Here is a 16,640-nt window from a genome sequence, read left to right as displayed (position 1 = left end):
TGCTGCACCCTTGGGAGGACGAATGAGATGACATAAGCCAAAGGGCCAGGAGCTTCAGACCAAGTCCACGGTGGCCACGGGCACTTGGCACTGTCTAGGGGACGGTCCTCCCCCGCCACTCTCCCCAAGCTGCACCCTAAGGGGGAACGTCAGCCTCTTAGAAGAGATACTTGGAGAGGAAGCAGAGAGAAGCCCCTCCCGGGCCCCCTCAGATCACACCAGGGGGACCACACCTGCCCGGTGGGAAGGGGGTGGGGCCCTTTGGGGGTGAGTCCGGCAGCCCCAGGCAGGATGAGGCAAGCGGTTCTGGAACAGGCACAGTGGAGCCCAGATGACCAACCCGAGGTCCCCAGTTTTCAGACTGACATCCGGCCAGAGGGGAGAGGACCACTCATTGCCCACCCCCCGGCTTCCAGGCCCCTGTGGCAGCAGCTGCGGGCTGAGAAGCCAGCGGCCTGAGGATCACCAGCCCCGACAGGGCCAGGGCGACAGGGCGTGCAGACCTCTCTGCTCACTGTGGCTTCCTGGCCTGGGGAGGGGGTGCTACTTGGATGCCCAGGGGAGGGCGGCGGAAGCCAGGCCGGGAGAGAAGGCCTGAGAAGCACTTAGAAGGGTACAGCAGCCAGCATCTGCCCTCCCGCCGCTTCATCTCCGCAAACTTCATGTTCCCCAGCTGCCAAATGCGGGTAATAATACCCGTGTTTTAGGGTCGTTAGAATGAAATGAGGAAATGTGTGCGGAAGGGCTCAGTTGATGTTAGAATACGTCACAATGGATATTCATCATGGCAATAATAAGAGGCTTCATTGCCGGGTTGCTGGGGATCTAAATCGCCGCGAGAGCAGGGAAGGGGGCTCTGCTCCTGTCTCCTCCTCCAGGAGCCCTCCGATTGCTCCTCTGGCCTCCCTGCCCCAACCATGCTGGGAAGGGGGTCAGGGACCCTCTCACTTCCCGGGAGATCCCTCTTGCAGCACCCAAGACCACAGACAGTGGAAGAGCCCTGGGCCAGGACACCTGGCCACTGACCCAGCTCTGAGAGACTTTGAGCAAGTCCCATCCCCTATCTGTGCCCCCAGGGTTCCTTCCTGTTCTGTCTGCATTTCTGATATTCTCGGGCGGGGGGGGGGGGGGTGCCGTGCTGGGGCTGCGCCTCCCTCCCTCCCACATTTCCAAGTACATCTCCCCAGGTGTGCACTCTCCTGCCCGGGGAGGAGAACGTGCCTTAGGTGGCCAGGGGTGTGACAGCGTTCCAGGCACCTTCCCCAGGATACCTGTGACAGGGACTCCTGGGAGCCAGCAGGTCAGGCTGGAGTCAGGACTCGAGGACACCCAACATCAGCCTCTCTTCAAGCCCTGTGTGAGGAGGGGAGGCATAGTCCCTGTCCTTAGATGGACAGGAGGGGCTGGGGACAGGAAATGGGTAGAAGCAAATAGCCAGCCAGGTGCTGTGTTACTGAGTAAACAATGGTAGGGGGCAGTAGTCATGTCAGGCCACGTACAGACATTCTGAAGGTTTTTAAGAGTCTGCCACATGCCTGCGAATACAGTTACGATCAGGCTTCCGCTCCCTGAGGCTTACTGGAGGTCCCACAGCCAAACAGTTCCATATTCCATGTGGTGCTGGGCGCTATGGGGCCACACGGCTCAGGGACCTATGCTGGCCTGGGTGAGGACGGGAGGGCAGAATGTTCTAGGCAAAGATGTGAGGGAGTGCATTCTGGCAGGGAGAGGAGGCTGCGCATTCTTGAAGGCCAGGGAAAGTGCCTTCCGATCACCAGATAAAAGCCCACAGTGGCTGGAGCCCATGGTCTGTGGGAGTGAAAGAGGGGCTCTGAGGAGCACATTATGAGGGGAAGTCGAGGATTTTAAGAGACTTGTCACAAGTGCTTCGCAGAAGGGGGAGAGTGGGGGCCAGGAAGAAGGTTCAGTGATACTGAACACTCGACCTATGGTCTCTGAGGCCGGCTTCAAACACCACACGTCAGAACCCCAGAACCTCATTCAACACCTTTGGGTATCTGGTGACCTGTGAAAGCCAGGGGCACTGCAGCCACCCCCCCCCAGTCCAGCCCCAGATGGGCAGCCCAGATTCCCCCAGCCCCTGGAGGATTGTCTGATCTGACTCCCTCAGGGGATGCATAAGACCCAGAGAGGGAAAGTGCCTCACCCAGAGTAACACAGCAAGTTAGTGGCAGGGCTGGGATTAAGATCAAACTCCTGGTTGAGTGTTCTTTCCACACTCTCCCTCAAGGCTTGAGCTTGTCCTGGGACTGAGGCTGCAGATTTCACAGGCTGTCTGCAAAGCGGAGAGGCTCTGGCTGTCCCGGCAGGGGGTTCAGTTCCAGCCCCATCACTTGTTGTGTGGTCTTGGGCCGGTCATTTCATATTTCATACCCTTGAGCCCAGGTCCTCGTATGTACAATGGAGATCATCCCAGAACCTCCTCCAGCATGCCGTTGTGAGAATCCAGTGTTACTCCATATTCCGTGCTGTTTTTCCTTTTTAAAAAATGTTTATTTATTTATTTGGGGAAGGGGAGGGTCAGAGAGAGAGAGGGAGAGAGAGAGAATCCCAAGCAGGCTACACGTTGCCAGAGCAGAGCTCCATGCAGGGCTCCAACTCACACGAGATCATGACCTGAGCCAAAATCAGAGTCGGACACTTAAGGACTGAGCCACCCAGATGACCCTCCTGCACCCTGGGTGCTGTTATTTCTAAATCTCTCACACCTCGGGTGCAGGCCCAGCTCTCCAACACCGAGCTGGAGCAGGCGGAAGGCAGCCAGAGCAGTGGGGTCCAGCAGCGGAAGGGCCTGGAGCTCTGGGAGATCACAGATTGTGGGGAGGGGACCAGAGAGGTCTCAGCCAGTTCCTAGGAGTCCTGGGTGTCACATGGCCTGGCATCCCACATTTGACCACCAGGTGGCACCACAGGCTTTGCAGCAGTACTGGAGAGGTAGCAGGTGGCGCCAAGAGAAAGGGCCCTTTGAGAAATCCGGAGACAGCCTTGAGGCAAGGGAGCAGGGGAGGAGGATGGAAGGGAAGCTGGAGCAGGGGTGGGGTAGTGGGCACCAGCAGGTTCTCCCTCCCCCTCTGTTCTCTCCCAGGTCTCTCTAGAACATACTGGACCCGAGACCCCTGTACAGAGCCTGGGTGGGAGATGTCTCCTTCCCCAGCCCCCTCCCCTAGCCACCCTCCACGGTCCTCAAACTGGCCAGAACTTCAGCTTGAGCAGACCCTCGGCCTGGGGTCTTCTAGGGGTCAGGGATAGGGCCCTGGGTGTCACTGAGAAGAGCTTCTGAGTTCAGGGCAGGAGGCAGGACCCTTGGAGGTCAGGATGTCCTGGATGGCCTATAGGTGAGAAGAGGCTGCCTGGATCCTGGGTAGGGACCCAGCCTGCCACCATTCTCCCTCTCCCGCTGCTACCTGGGCCTGCTTGGCCTTCTTACCTCTCCCCAGGTGCACTTCTCTTTAGCACTTTCCCTCCTGGATCCTGGGTAGGATTCTAGACTGCCTCCCCCCTCCCCCCTGCAGGACCCCGGAGAAGACAGGCTAGGCCCACATAGCAGACCCTCGTCTCTTCTTCCTGCGTCCAAAGCTGGGGTCTCCCTGAGGGTCAAAGAGCAGTGCTGGGGGCAAGGCCAGAGTAGAGCTCTGGGGCCCAGGCTCAGATGGCCCAGATGGGACCGCAGAGTGTCCCGCCAAAGACAGGGCAGGGCCACGGCCAAGAAAGGGTGGATGGGGCTGGTGGCAGAGGAAAGTGACGCCGGGCCTAACCAGGGGTTCAGACCCAGAGCTGACACTTGCTGCCTGGCAACATGTCCTCCCTGGACGATGGAGGGGGGCCCTTTCCCTCCACCCTTGCCCACTTCGGCTGGGAGGTGCCTGGCGGCCCAGGAGGGAGGCACCTCAAGGGCGCGGCCTTTGCTGCTGACAGCTCTGTTGCACTCCGAGGACATGGTGTCCTGGGTGAGGTGCCTAGGATGTGGGGCATAGTCTGGGCACAGGCCCAGGGAGGGTGGGGTCCCCAAGGGTAAAGTGACAGGTGCTCGTCCTCAGCCCTTTGCTGCAGTCGATGCTGTAGGAGCAGCCCGGCTGGCCTGGCATTTAGCTGGGGCGCGGGGCGGGGGGTCTTCCCAGTGCAAAGTGAGCTTCCCGCCCACCTTGGGCGATGCTGCAGGCTCCAACCTCCCCCAGACCCCACAACCAGTTGGAAGCCCCGCCAGCCTGTCCATCACCCTTCACAGTTCTCTCTGGAGCTCTCCTCCCTGCATGGACCACCCCTTACCCCCCAACCCCCACCCCAGGAAACCCGGCCCTGTCCCTCTGTCTCCCTCACCTCCTCTCCCCAACCCCATGAACAGTGCCCACACCCAGAGGCCCGTTCTCCAGGCTCGGGGGCTCATGGGCCCTCTCTCAGCTCATGGCTGGACCACAGAAGAGTTGCATCAGAGTCTGTTAAGGCAGGGGCCACCCCACCTCTAGCTGTGCCCCGCTCTGAGAGTCGACTGGGATCCTGGCCGAGAAGCTGTTCTCACATCCACAGGACAGTGGGCTCAGGGAGCCTCCAGCTGGCCCTCCATGCCCACCGCCACTCTTCTGTCCTATCCCATCCCCACTGGCGACAGGACAGCCCATTCTGGGTCCAAAAGCTGGACTAAATGAGTGTGCTCGACCTAGAAGCAGCACGCCCCGAGCAGAGCAGGCTTTGGCGGAACTGGATGAAGACTGGGCCGCCGCAGGTAGGGTGGCGGGGGCCGCACTAAGACGGCCCCTGGAGGCCCCGGCGAGCCCCTCCCTCCGCCTCTTAGCTTGCTGGGGAGAGCAAAGGCCCCCGGTTCTGCTGAGCTCACCGTTTTCAAACTCCTTCCTGAGAGGTGTTTTGTTTTTTAATGATCAGGGAGTTGGCCCGCACTGGCTCATCCTGGCAGCACCACAGGCACTGCCAAGCTCTCTAAGGAGCCCCTGGAGCTGGGGGCTGCCTGGGGCCCCTCCGTTCCTTCTCCGATGGGACCAAGCTGGTCTCCCTCCTTGAACTGGGGCCGCTGGCCTTGCTACATTACCAGATGGCAGGTGCTGGTCAGGCCACATAATGGCAGTTACAAGAGGTCAGAGAAGAGGACAAGGGAGGGGCTTGGCCCGGGGAAGAGGTGGGGGGACTCCCACCTGCTGCAGGTGAGAGAGGCGTGACTTTGTTGTTTCCTGGGGGCTGCAGCTAGTAGGCACCCCCTCCCCCCAGACCTGGCCTCGCCCAGGGAGCTGTCACTCAGGAGCCCGCCCTCCTACCCCAGAGCCAAGAAGGGCTACCCCTGCCCCGCTAGGAGGCCAGGCCCGGGTGTAGGCTCTGGAACCCCTGCTAACGTGCACTGGGCACATGAAACGCTCACTGGGGGCCTTCCCCCGCCCCCAGGTCTGGGGAAGCTCGCCAGGGTGGGGGCTGGCCCAGCAGCCCTGGGGAAAGCCGGCTGCTCCCCTGGCAGCAGCACCTGCCCGCCCCCCCCACCCCCACCCCTACCCGCCGCCTGCGTCAGGGGAGGTGTCCGCGCTTGCACCCGGCTTCCCAAGCGATGAGACATGGCTCCCAGCCTGCCTCCCCAAGCTGCTGGCAGCTCGCACCCTGTGGTCTGGGGAGGCCGCGGATCCCCGGAGTGCTCCCACAGCCCCTCTCCCTGGGCGGTAGACCTGGGACCCTGGTCCTCTGGGGGAGGGAGACCAGCCATGGACTATAGGGAAATGGAGCTGGATCCCCCTTTCATAGCTCCCACTAATTCCCCCAACCAAGCCTTGAGGGTTGGGCCGAGGACCGGAAAGGGACCACGAGTGAGTTAGGCTGGACCAGGCTGGGGTGTAGGTCTTGGTGTGGCCTCCGAACTAGAGTGGGGCCTGAGCAGAGCAGATTCTGGGAAAAATGTGCACACAGAGATGGGTGTGTCTGGCCTTGCCTTCTGGACAGAGACTCCTTCTCATCACTCCCAGGGCCTTTGCTCCAGCAGGGAACCACACCCATTTTCCCATGCCGTCCTGTCTCAGGATCCCTAAATAAAGGAGGCATGTACCCGTCTGCTAGCCCCGATGCGTTACTTCCCTCCCCCTGAGTCTGTCTCTTTCCAAGCCTTTTTTTAGCCATGGAGATAATGTTTCATACACAGTCAAATGCACGGGCCTCGAGTGTACATTTTGATGAGTTTTGACAAATGTATACATTCCAGATATAGCACGTCTCCAGCCCCCCTGAGGGTTTCTCACTGAACAGTAGCCTGTGGGCGGAGCCTGTGTCGTGACCATCTTCGTGTCTCTCCTGTACCTGTTACCAGCTACTGGTTAGTACGTGGAAAGCTTTTTCTACACTGACTCCTCTCCCCTGGACACCGGGACCACTCACACTCTCTCCTTAGAAACGGAGGTCTCTGGGTCTCCTGGTTGTGTCCAGACCAGCTTGAGACAGCCCCACTGAGCTCACAGGGTCTAGGCTCAATCCACATACCGTGGTGTCTTTGCTCCCTGCCTCTGAGCTCTGGCCATAGCTCGAGGGGCCCCTCACTCCTGGTGTGGTGCCTGCCTGGGCTCACAGCATCTGGGGAGGTGGGGACAGGGGGAGCTGAAGGGCCTGCCCATTCTGGGAGTCTGGACAGCTTAGGCTCGAGTTCCAATACTGCTCGGGGTGGCCAGCCTCCTCTCCACTCTGGCTTTGGGAGGTAGTGGGGCTCCAGAGTTAGCAGCCACCTGCTCCGGAGCTGGAATCAGCCCCCTTGTACCCCTAAGAGCTTTGGCTTCAGTGATCGGTCCGTTACCTTGTTCTTGCTGTGATCGGGGCAAGGCCTAATTCTTTAATCTATACAAGGAAGAGGTTGTAAAGAAGTGACCTCAAACTTTCATGGCGACAAAAATGTATTTTCAAATATAATGCTATTTGAAACAGTAATACATGAGGCAGATAGAAGTGGGGCTACTCAGAATTGAGCTTAAGGGGTTCAGAACCCCCGTCACCAAGAAAAGCCCTCTCTCCTTCCCACAGGAGCTCCAGGTGGCCCCAGTGAGATCCTTGGGTTCCTACCACACTTCGAAGTCCCTGGTGATAGGGCCTGCTCCAGACAGAGACACATGGACTCCGGGTCACCCTGAGAGACCCCCTTATTGTGAAGGGGGAGGTGATGGCAGCCGGGCTCTCGCTTGCAGAGTAAGCCACTGGCAGAAACGAAGGGGAGGACGTGACCGACTATTGATGAAGCACTTACTGTGTGCCATAAGTCTTCATATCCATGACCTCATTTCTTTCTCATGACCTTCCCACAAAGGGGGTGTTATTACTCTGTTTTATAGACGAGAAGTGTGCTCAGAAAGTACAGAGGAATCTGCCTGGGATTACACAACCGGTTCCCTTCAGGAATGGCAAGTCATGATGAGGAGTCCAGCAGGGTGGAAGGATCCTGGTCCCGATGGTCATCTCCGTTGTGCTGGGAGATTGACATCACCTGACAGTCACTCAGCAAACATGCCAGGCATGTAGCAGAGACTCTGTCATCACAGGGATGGGAGACTTCTTTGCTCAGGGACTACTGTCACCAGGAAGTTTGACTCTTGTGTTTTCCCGTCCTGAGGGCAGCAGAAGGTGAGAATGTAGCTTCTTTCAGGTCTTCTGTGACCAGGCAGACCAGTTGCTGAGGGTGGACTGATGGTGGTCATGGAGGCAAGTAGGGCCTCGAGTGCTGGTGGACTGAGGACAGTGAGTGGCAGGCAGGAAGCACAGGGCTGGATTCCTGAGCCCAGCTGCTCACTGGGCAAGAAAGGCCAGGAGGAGAGGGCTCTTCAGCTCTTTCCAGACAAGCGTGAAGCCTCATGAGCACCAAGCAAGTCTGCTCTTCTCTGAAGAGGAAGCTCTGTTGGGGCAGGGGCTGCTCCAACCCACCCCCCGCCCTCCCTGAGGCCTATCATTGGGCTGCCCCATCGCCTGTGTTAAGTGAAATCATGGGGAGAAAGTTTGGGGCTGGATCCTGTTGTTCCAAGTCCCCTCAGGGACAGAGACCCAAAGGGACCTTGTCTCTGTCCCTTCTTCTCCCTTCCCTTCCCTCTCCCAGGTAGGGGACCTGCTGAGAGCTGAGTTGGCAGAATTGGGACCCACAGTTGGGCCGGAAGCCTCACCATTTATTTAGCCTAGAGTTGCCCCTGGGAGTGGGGAAGTATGGCCAGGGGGGCTGGGGGTGGGGAGGAATGTGACAGAATGGCTGATGAGTCAGGAAAGGGAATCACACCAGCCAGGGGCTTCCTACATAGAACCCGGCAGAGGTCAGTAGAAGGAACTCATGGTTGTTGAGCAAATGAATGGATGAATGAATGCATCATTTGTTGTTTCTTTTGTGCCCCCCCCCCCCAGTCTCCTGGCCGTAATGTGTCTCTAGCTTGAAAATCTGTGCTGTCCAATACTATACCTGGATATACAGTGTAGATATAACACTTCATATGAGAAGAAGAAAGGTAAAACAGCTTAATAATTTTCAATATTGATCATATGTTGAAATGCTATTTTGGATATATTGTGTCATGTAAGAAAATATTATTGAAATTGTTTTCACCTGTCTCTTTTTACTTTTTAAAATACAATCCCTAGGAGAACTTAAATCACATCCGTGGCTTGCATTGTATTTGTTGGACAGCCATGATCTCGATGTGTCTCCTGGTGGTTCCCTGCCCCGTCTGGAATCCTAGGGCTCTGTGCAGCATCCAGCCCAGCTCTCCCCTGGTGACCGCTCACCTCCGGGCCTGTGAGGGGGGTCCAACGGTCAGAGGCCTAGTCGTTAGCTGTACTAGACTGGCAGCCAACCAGGGCTGGTGAAGAAACAGCCCAGGGAAGATGTCTGATGGCCCGAGGCCACCAGCTAGAATGCAGATCTGAGTAAGAATCAGGAGTGGCAAGGAAATCAGCAAGCACGACATGAAGAAAAGGGGCCAGCCGAAGGATAATGCATCCACCGTGCATCGGGCACATTAGTTGTGCCATTCCATTTAATCCTCATGACAGTTTTATGGGGGAAATAATACAATCTCCATGTTATGTCTGAGGAAATTGAGGCTCTGAGAAGTTAATGAACACAGCCTAGGTCACACGGTTAGTATGTGGCAGAGCCTTGATTCCAATAAAATTTATTGGACTTCAAAGCCTGTGCTCTCAACCTCTAGCTTGTCCCGTGAGGTGGTTTTAGAGTCCTGGAGGTAGGAGTGGGGTTTGGGAATTTCATCCACGGGGAGGGAAGGGATGGGCTTCAAATGTCAAAGTAATGACGGGGGTGGGACAAATGTTCTCAGAGGAGCTTAGAACCAGCCCCTGCCATTTATTGGGAAAAGGCTGAACGGGTTGGCCCAAGGTTGCCCAACGGTGAGTGGTGGAGCTGGACTTAGAGGCCAGGACTCCTAGGCCATGAATCCTTTGAGATCCAGGCGATGACCAGTTTCAACTGTCCTGCTAAAGTCCGGATACCGCAAGACGGCTGGCTCAAAACAGAGCCCTTGGGTTTCGGGTCCCAAGGCCCTGGGCTCTGGGGAAGATGAGGAAGCCCAAGACCATTTTATTGCCACTTGCTATGTAATTAATGACTTAATGACCTTTTGGGAGGCAAAAGCCACCATTTATGGCCTCTAAGAGCATGACCCCAGTTGAAAGCTGAGTCTCCATGCCCTGCAGGTTCGGGTGGGTGTAGTCACCATCCTGACCTTTGCTTGCGTTGTGACTTCAGTCTTCCTGGCCCCCTCCTTTCCTGGGCCTGAGGAAGACCTCGGCCTAACACATCCACTGTTTCTGGGAGTTGGTCTCAGTGCTCAGGGCCCTGTTTGTGGTGACACGGGACAGCACCCATCATCATTCCCTTCCCTGACCAGACTCATGGCCATTATGCTTTGCGGGCACTTCTTGTGTTCACACATACAGTCACAAGGTCCTTCCTCTGAGCCTTTGTATGGGATCTTCCTCGCACTGCCTGGGACACACTGTCCCCCAGAGTTTTGCTCCACTCCTGCCCCAGGGAGGCCAGGTCCAAGCACTGCCGGCTGGCTTTGTGGCTGCGCTTGAATTCCCAGTCTACCCTGTGCTTTGTGCTCTATCTGCCATGCTGTCCCCTCGCTTGCTCTGTCTGGCCTTGGTTTCCTCTTCAAACACTGGAGATGATCCTATCTACTCCATAGACACAGAAGGGTTAAGTAAGATGATCTATGATGTGTCTGGAAAAACAGATGTTCTCCAAACCTGTCTGTTCTTCAAGGTCCAGCTCAAAGCCCACCTCCTCCAAGAACTCCTGTCTCCTGTCCATCCTGTGAGCAGGGAGGTAGACCCAGCTCTTGGAAGGAGCCAACGCAGGCATCCCACTGCAGCCTGCAGGACCTACCCCAACTGCTTGAAGACTGATTTTTGGCTACAATCACTTTGTGCTTTCCCTCAAAGTTCCTAAATAATGCTTTTGATGATTTCTGCCAAAATGGCACGCGCTCATTATGAAAATTCAAACAGCACAGACATCTGCAAAGAAGAAAGTGATAACTCACCCCGGATCCCACCACCCGGATGTAACCCACATAAACAGTTGCTGAACATCAGTCCTAACAGATCTGTAAGCATAGATACAAACAGAATGGTAGGTAGATGATAGATGGGCAGAAATAATTGTCTACGAATGGAGTCGTATATTACATGCTTTTAAAATATAGAAATGTTAAGTTTATTTGTACTTACATATAACAGGAAATAAAACGAAAAATAAAACTGAAGTCATTTGTACTTTGGATGAATGTTTCTTAACCACAAGGGACATTTGTACCTATAAACTCCCTCTGTATATAAGAAAATGAATTCTTTTTCAAAACCATTTGAAAAGGTTGCAGTCATTGATTTTTTTTAAGTTATGCTTCATTAGAGACAGTATGACTGATTCTGCTATGAAAGACGAGATGATAAACTCCCTGCACTTCATCCCTCCACGTCTCCCACATCCTGATTTTTGTTGCTTACACAATTTTCGTTTTGTCAGGATTATATTCTGCAACTCTATATTTAACTGGATATAATCCTCCCCACCCATCTTTTCTTTGGCTTCCCTGCTTTTGAGCTCTTTAGCTGAAATCTTTCATGATTTTCTGCTGCTTTATTGTCAGATTTTCAAGACAGACTCTCCCATCTGAAGATCTCTGTTGCCTTTAGACTCACTTGGTATAGTGTCTGTGGGTCAGGCTTTCTGTCCCTCCAGATTTTGTGACCATTACTTTCTGATCTTCTGGCTTTTCCCTCTTGTAATCACTTGGGTTTTTTTTCTGCCTGAATACCTGAAAAATTCTTTATGCTTTGAAGTTCAGGAACTTAAATAGGATGTGTCCGGTGTTGACCATTGTTTTCTGGTATGCTATGTGCCCTTTCTCTCGGAAAACTCAGTCCTTTCTTTATTTAAAGGAAAACTTTTCTGTAAATACACCTAAATATTTTTCTCTTTCTTTTGTATAGTTCTCTCCTTCTGGGATATTAATTATTCTTACTTTAGCTGATCTTCATTTAGTTATTATTTTGTCTCCCAAACCTATTAGCTTCTCTCGAATCATTTTGATCTCTGCCTTTTCCTTTGCATTGATTACCGCAGGCTCAAGCCTTTCCTTGGTGCCATTCTATTTTTAGCCTTCTGTGTTGTTGTTTCTAAATCATTCGTTTGATTAGTAATTGTATTCAGGTCTCAAGTTGTTTTCCTAACCCTACAACCTCTTCTTCTCCTTCAGTCTTCTTATTATCTAGTCTTTGAATGCTGTGTTAATGTGCTCCCGGAACATGAAACACCAGACAGGACTTTGTTTCTGTTTTTAGTTTCGATTTTCTTCCAGACTGGATTCTTCACCTATCTTTCTCATGCTGCGTTCCTTCCTTCCCGTCTCCCTGCCCCCAAAGTAGATTTTCATAGTTGCTGTGCTATTTCTTTTACATATTGCTTATGCTAACATGAGCAGTTCTGTCCACACCCTCTATTAGCTTTGATATAAAACAGATGAATCACATTAGTCTTGTATTGCTCCCTGGGTTGCCTCATGCATGTAAATCTTGCCCTCATGCCTGCGGCGTCCCAGAGACAAGGACCGTGTTTCAGTCATTCCTCTCTGTTCCCGGCTACACTGCTGGACACAGGCACACACAACTGGATGTCTGAGCTCTGACTAGAACGATAAGAGGTTGGGGCCGTAGTAAGTTCTCGAGTCCTAAATGAGTTTTTGATAATGACAGATGATTCTCCACTGCAGTTCTGAAAGTTTACTGGGGACAAAACTAGAGAAAATGTGTTTCAATTATAAGAAAAATTGAAGTTACTTAGAAAATATAACTGTCTAAATTCCAAGAGTTTGCCCACCATGAACTAATTTTATAGCAGCAGAAATCTTGGGTTCAGTGTGGGGAAAGGTGTTGCCTACCCCATCTTTTGTAGGCACAGAGTTTTCTTTGCGAAGTTCCTCCACCCAGATCCACCCTGCCGGGAAAAGCTTTCTTGAATAATTCCAACAAAAGCCACCACTTATTAAATACCTACTCTGTGCCAGGCACTTTACACTTATCTTTACACTTAATCCTCTCAAAACCATCCCGCAAGTTAGTTTGCATTAGTTTCCTTTTATAGGTGAGAAAATAGAAGTTCAGAGAAGTTAGGTTACTAGTCCAAGGACACAGCCTGGTGAACTTCTGAGATATGAACACAAAACCACCCCATCCAGCCCCAAAGTTTATGCTCTTCCCCTGCCTCCCACGTTGGCTTTCAAGAAGTGTGAGTAGCGGGGAGTTTGGGTGGCTCAGTTGGTTGAGTGTCCAACTCTTAATTTCATCTCAGGTCATGATCCCAGGGTTATGGGATTGAGCCCTGCATCAGGATTCACACTGGTCATGGAAACTGCTTGGGATCTCTCTTGTTTCCCCTCTGCCCCTCTCCCCCACTTGCTCTCTCTCTCTCTCTCTCACTCAAATAAAAATAAAGAAGTATGAGTAGGTTTAGAAGAGATGAGAGAAATATGATGGGACTTGGAAGACGGAAATCAAACAGGCGGTCTAGGGAATGGGAACAAAAAGGATGTGACAGAGTCAGAGTGGGAGAGGGTCTGGGTAGAGACCCAAGGGAACTGAAAGCAGGGACTGGAATGGATGTTTGTGCACCCATGCTCAAAGCAGCTTTATCCACAATCCACAATCTGAAAGGGGGAAGCAACTCATGCGTCCATCCACAGATGCATGGATAAACAAAAGGTAGTACATACATACAACACAATAGAGTTCAGCCTTAGTAAGGAAGGAAATTCCAACACCTGCTACAACATGGATGAAACTGGAAGACATTACACTGAGTGAAACAAGCCAGTCACCAAAGGACAAATATCGTATGATTCCACTTACAGGACGTAGAATAGTCAAATTAGTAGAGGCAGAAGGTAGAAAGATGCTTGCCAGGAATGAGGGGAGTGGGGAAGAAGGAGTTATTGTTTAACAGGGACAGAGTTTCTGCTTAGGATGCCGAAACTATTCTGAGATGGATGATGACGGTTGTCCAACAATGTGATGCACTTATTGCCATTAATCTGTGCATTTAAAAATGGTTCAAGTGGTAAATTTTATGTCTATTTAAAAATTTTTTAATGTTTATTCATTTTTGAGAGAGACAGAGAGACAGAGTGAGAATGGGGGGCGGGGGGCAGAGAGAGAGAGGGAAACACAGAATCTGAAGCAGGCTCCAGGCTCCCAGCTCTCAGCACAGAGCCTGATGCGGGGCTCGAACTCACGAACGGTGAGATCGTGACCTGAGCCGAAGTCGGTCGCGTAACCGACCGAGCCACCTGGGTGCCTCATGTTGTGTCTATTTTATTGCAGTTTTTTAAATGCACACAAAATAGGAACTGGACCTGGAGTACTCTTTAAAATTCAGGTTCCTAGGCTTCACTCCAGACGTGGGTGGGTTCCTAAAATGTGCCTTTTAAAAGAAGCACTTCCAGATGATTCTTACACTCTCTAGCTGAAGAACCATGGGCTGAATAGGATCAGAATAAAGAGACTTGATTCATGACAAGAAGCTGGGCTGGAGAAGTCTGTGGAATGACCAGAGTCTTCCCAAAAACAGGGGGCTTGCTTGTCCAGAAGCCTTAGGAAACCCGCACCATTTCCCTCTTTCTGCCGGTGCAGGACCGTCTCCTCGGCAGCCTGCTGTCTCCGTTAGAAGCCCGTCTTCCCTGAGAGAGACCTGGTCCAGCAGCCTCATGAGCAGAAGCTTCAAGACAAGGTTGGGGAGAGCTAACCCTCATTTGCTGTGACCTGACACCACCGGCAGAGCTGTTCCCTTAAAATGGGAGGTTCTGGACGAGAGGGGCCTAACAGGTCATCTGGTTCTTCTTCCCATCATCGTTAGATACCGTCTTGTATCCTGATCCCCCAAGTCTGGGTCCCAGGATGATTCATTATTCACAGAGGTTTACCCCCAGGGAAGTGTCTGTAGGAAGCATCTGGGAGAAGGGTGGACATTGGCTGTGAGCCAGAGAGTGTGGCATCACCTGGTAAATGGGGGCCCTGTCGTCATTGTTTTTATTCTCCATGGATCAGGCCCCTCCCCTGCTCAAAGCAGTCCATTACTAGTAGTCATGGATCCCAACAAGGGGACGTTGCAAAGCCAACTGGGGGCCCAGGATCAGGGGCTAGGAGTGCACCGAGACTCTCACGTCTTCCGTCTTCTCTCTTCTGCGTGTCTCTCTATGCACTGGGCTTCTCTGCCTGCTGGTCAACATGGTGGACACATGGGTCCCCACCACTATTGCAGATGGGTCATGTAATCTCAGCTCCATGGTCAGCGTTACTATGTTTGGAGCAGTGGAGGTGACGCTGCACCTGTCAGTCACAGCCCGGGACAGAGCCCGCATCACACCTCGTAAACCGGGGGCCTGGGAGCCCCCTGCTCCTGCTCCATCTGTGTGAACCGGAGAAGGGAACTGGTCTCAAAAAAAAGGGCCATAACTCCCATGGTCCCAGTACTCTTCCATGGCTCCTGGGCACCTTTGCGTGGCACGTGAGACCTCTCCCGGATCTGCCCCAGCCCCCAATCTCCCCAAACTGTTCCCATATCCCTGTCTTTGCACGTGATCTTTCTGCCTAAAAAACTCAGAGTAAGGAAAAAGCAGTGCTGGGTCCCAAACCAGTCCTCCTGGCTCCTAGTCTCAGCTGGTTCCTCTATCCCAGGTGGCTGTGAGTTTCATGGGTAATGTGGTCGCTGGGTTTCACATATCTCCTGATGTAATCCAGATTTTTTTTTTCTTCCTTTCCCTGTGGTTCTTCTGTGATTAAGCAAATCCAGAAGGCTTATTGCCCAGGGAAGAATATAGAAAAGGGCATGATGTAAAGAAGCTTCTACCCAACAGGAGGAAACAGGAGAAAACCCTTCTGGGGCCTGGGAAAAGGAGCAGAAAGGGCAGGGTGACTTGGGAGTCCTGTCCTCCACACAATGGCTCCCTACAGGGGAGGGAAGAAGTGCGAGATAGGGCTGTGAACCCAGAGAGGTTTGGTGGGGATCTCTGTGCAGGAGTCTTGCTCTCAGCTTCTTAGTATATAGGCCTAGAAATTTGCAAGCCCATCAGGAAAGCCACTGTCCCCATAGGGCCACATCGGAAAAGGGATAGGGCAACAAATTATGCATGATCCAGGGAAGTGTCTAGAGAGATGGTCCTGTGCCCTTAGCCCCTAGCTCCCTAGCACCTTTATGAGGCACGCGGGGCATCTAGAAGGTCCTGCAAAAGGGGGGTGAGAGTGCTGACTGGGTCACCAAGGAGTCACCGTTGGGGCAGGCCAAGCAACCAGAAGGCAGCAGGGTGGTGCACCAGGCTCCAATGGAGTTTTTGTCATGACCAGGACTCAGGGCATCTTCTGGGGCAGTGGGAGCCATGTACGATGGGAACTGGCCAGCAAGGGAGATGGCCACGCTCCTTGGGAGAAACCCCAGGGCTTGCCCTCAGACAGGGCAGAAGGATCTGCAAACCGTAGGCAGAGGGCATTGTGCAGACCCTCAGTCTCCAATATCACAAAGGTGCCTTTGGGGATGCCCTTGAAATGGGCAGGAACAGCCCCGACGAGGAGTTTGGATTTTGAACGGATCACTCACCCAAATGACTCTGAATGAATGCAAAAGAGTTTGCTGTAAATGAGCACCCCTGTTACTTTAAAAGGGTAGTTCTGTTTGTTTTCTGCTATTGATATCCCACCATTATCAGAATCAGAAAGGAGGTCTGTGAGTTCCATAGGATCAGGTATAAAACAATAAGGTAATTTACTTTTTTCCTTTCTCGTGCATTTAAGTATATTATGTAAACATTACACGTTTGCAAACCTGCACCTTCATACCTAGAAACTAAGAAATATCCTACTCAACGTCGGAGACCCCCACAGGCCCGGAGCCTCATGCACAGTGTGTCTGGCTTCATACAGAACCGGGCTGGGCATCAGGGGTCCGTCGGGGATCTCCAGGGGCCTGGGCTCTGGCCTGCAGCGGGCTGCTGTTCTGTGGCCAGTTGGGGTGAGTAATGCCTCTCCTATTGTCAGACCGATGATGACGGTATAATCAGCACAAACAGCAATTAGGGTAATTGTTCTGTTTAGACGTAACCCAACTT

The 16,640-nt window shown here is 53.0% G+C and overlaps 1 protein-coding gene across 1 annotated transcript in view; it reads left to right on the top strand.

Annotated features, from left to right (window-relative positions):
- Nucleotides 1-2,875, top strand: part of IGFN1 (immunoglobulin like and fibronectin type III domain containing 1) — a 49,761-nt gene extending 46,886 nt beyond the window's left edge. The window contains exon 25 of the mRNA XM_047076448.1: nt 2,741-2,875. Within this exon, the coding sequence (XP_046932404.1) occupies nt 2,741-2,875 (135 nt within the window). The remainder of the gene's footprint in view (nt 1-2,740) is intronic.
- Nucleotides 2,876-16,640: the final 13,765 nt, after the last annotated feature.

This window comes from Lynx rufus, unplaced genomic scaffold (genome assembly GCF_022079265.1).
Source record: "Lynx rufus isolate CCGP_SWC_20201006 ecotype Redwood Valley unplaced genomic scaffold, mLynRuf1.p SCAF_15, whole genome shotgun sequence".
In the NCBI taxonomy this organism is placed as follows: domain Eukaryota; kingdom Metazoa; phylum Chordata; class Mammalia; order Carnivora; family Felidae; genus Lynx; species Lynx rufus.
Note: the sequence above shows the minus strand (reverse complement) of the source record. Positions and strands in the feature narration are given on the sequence as shown.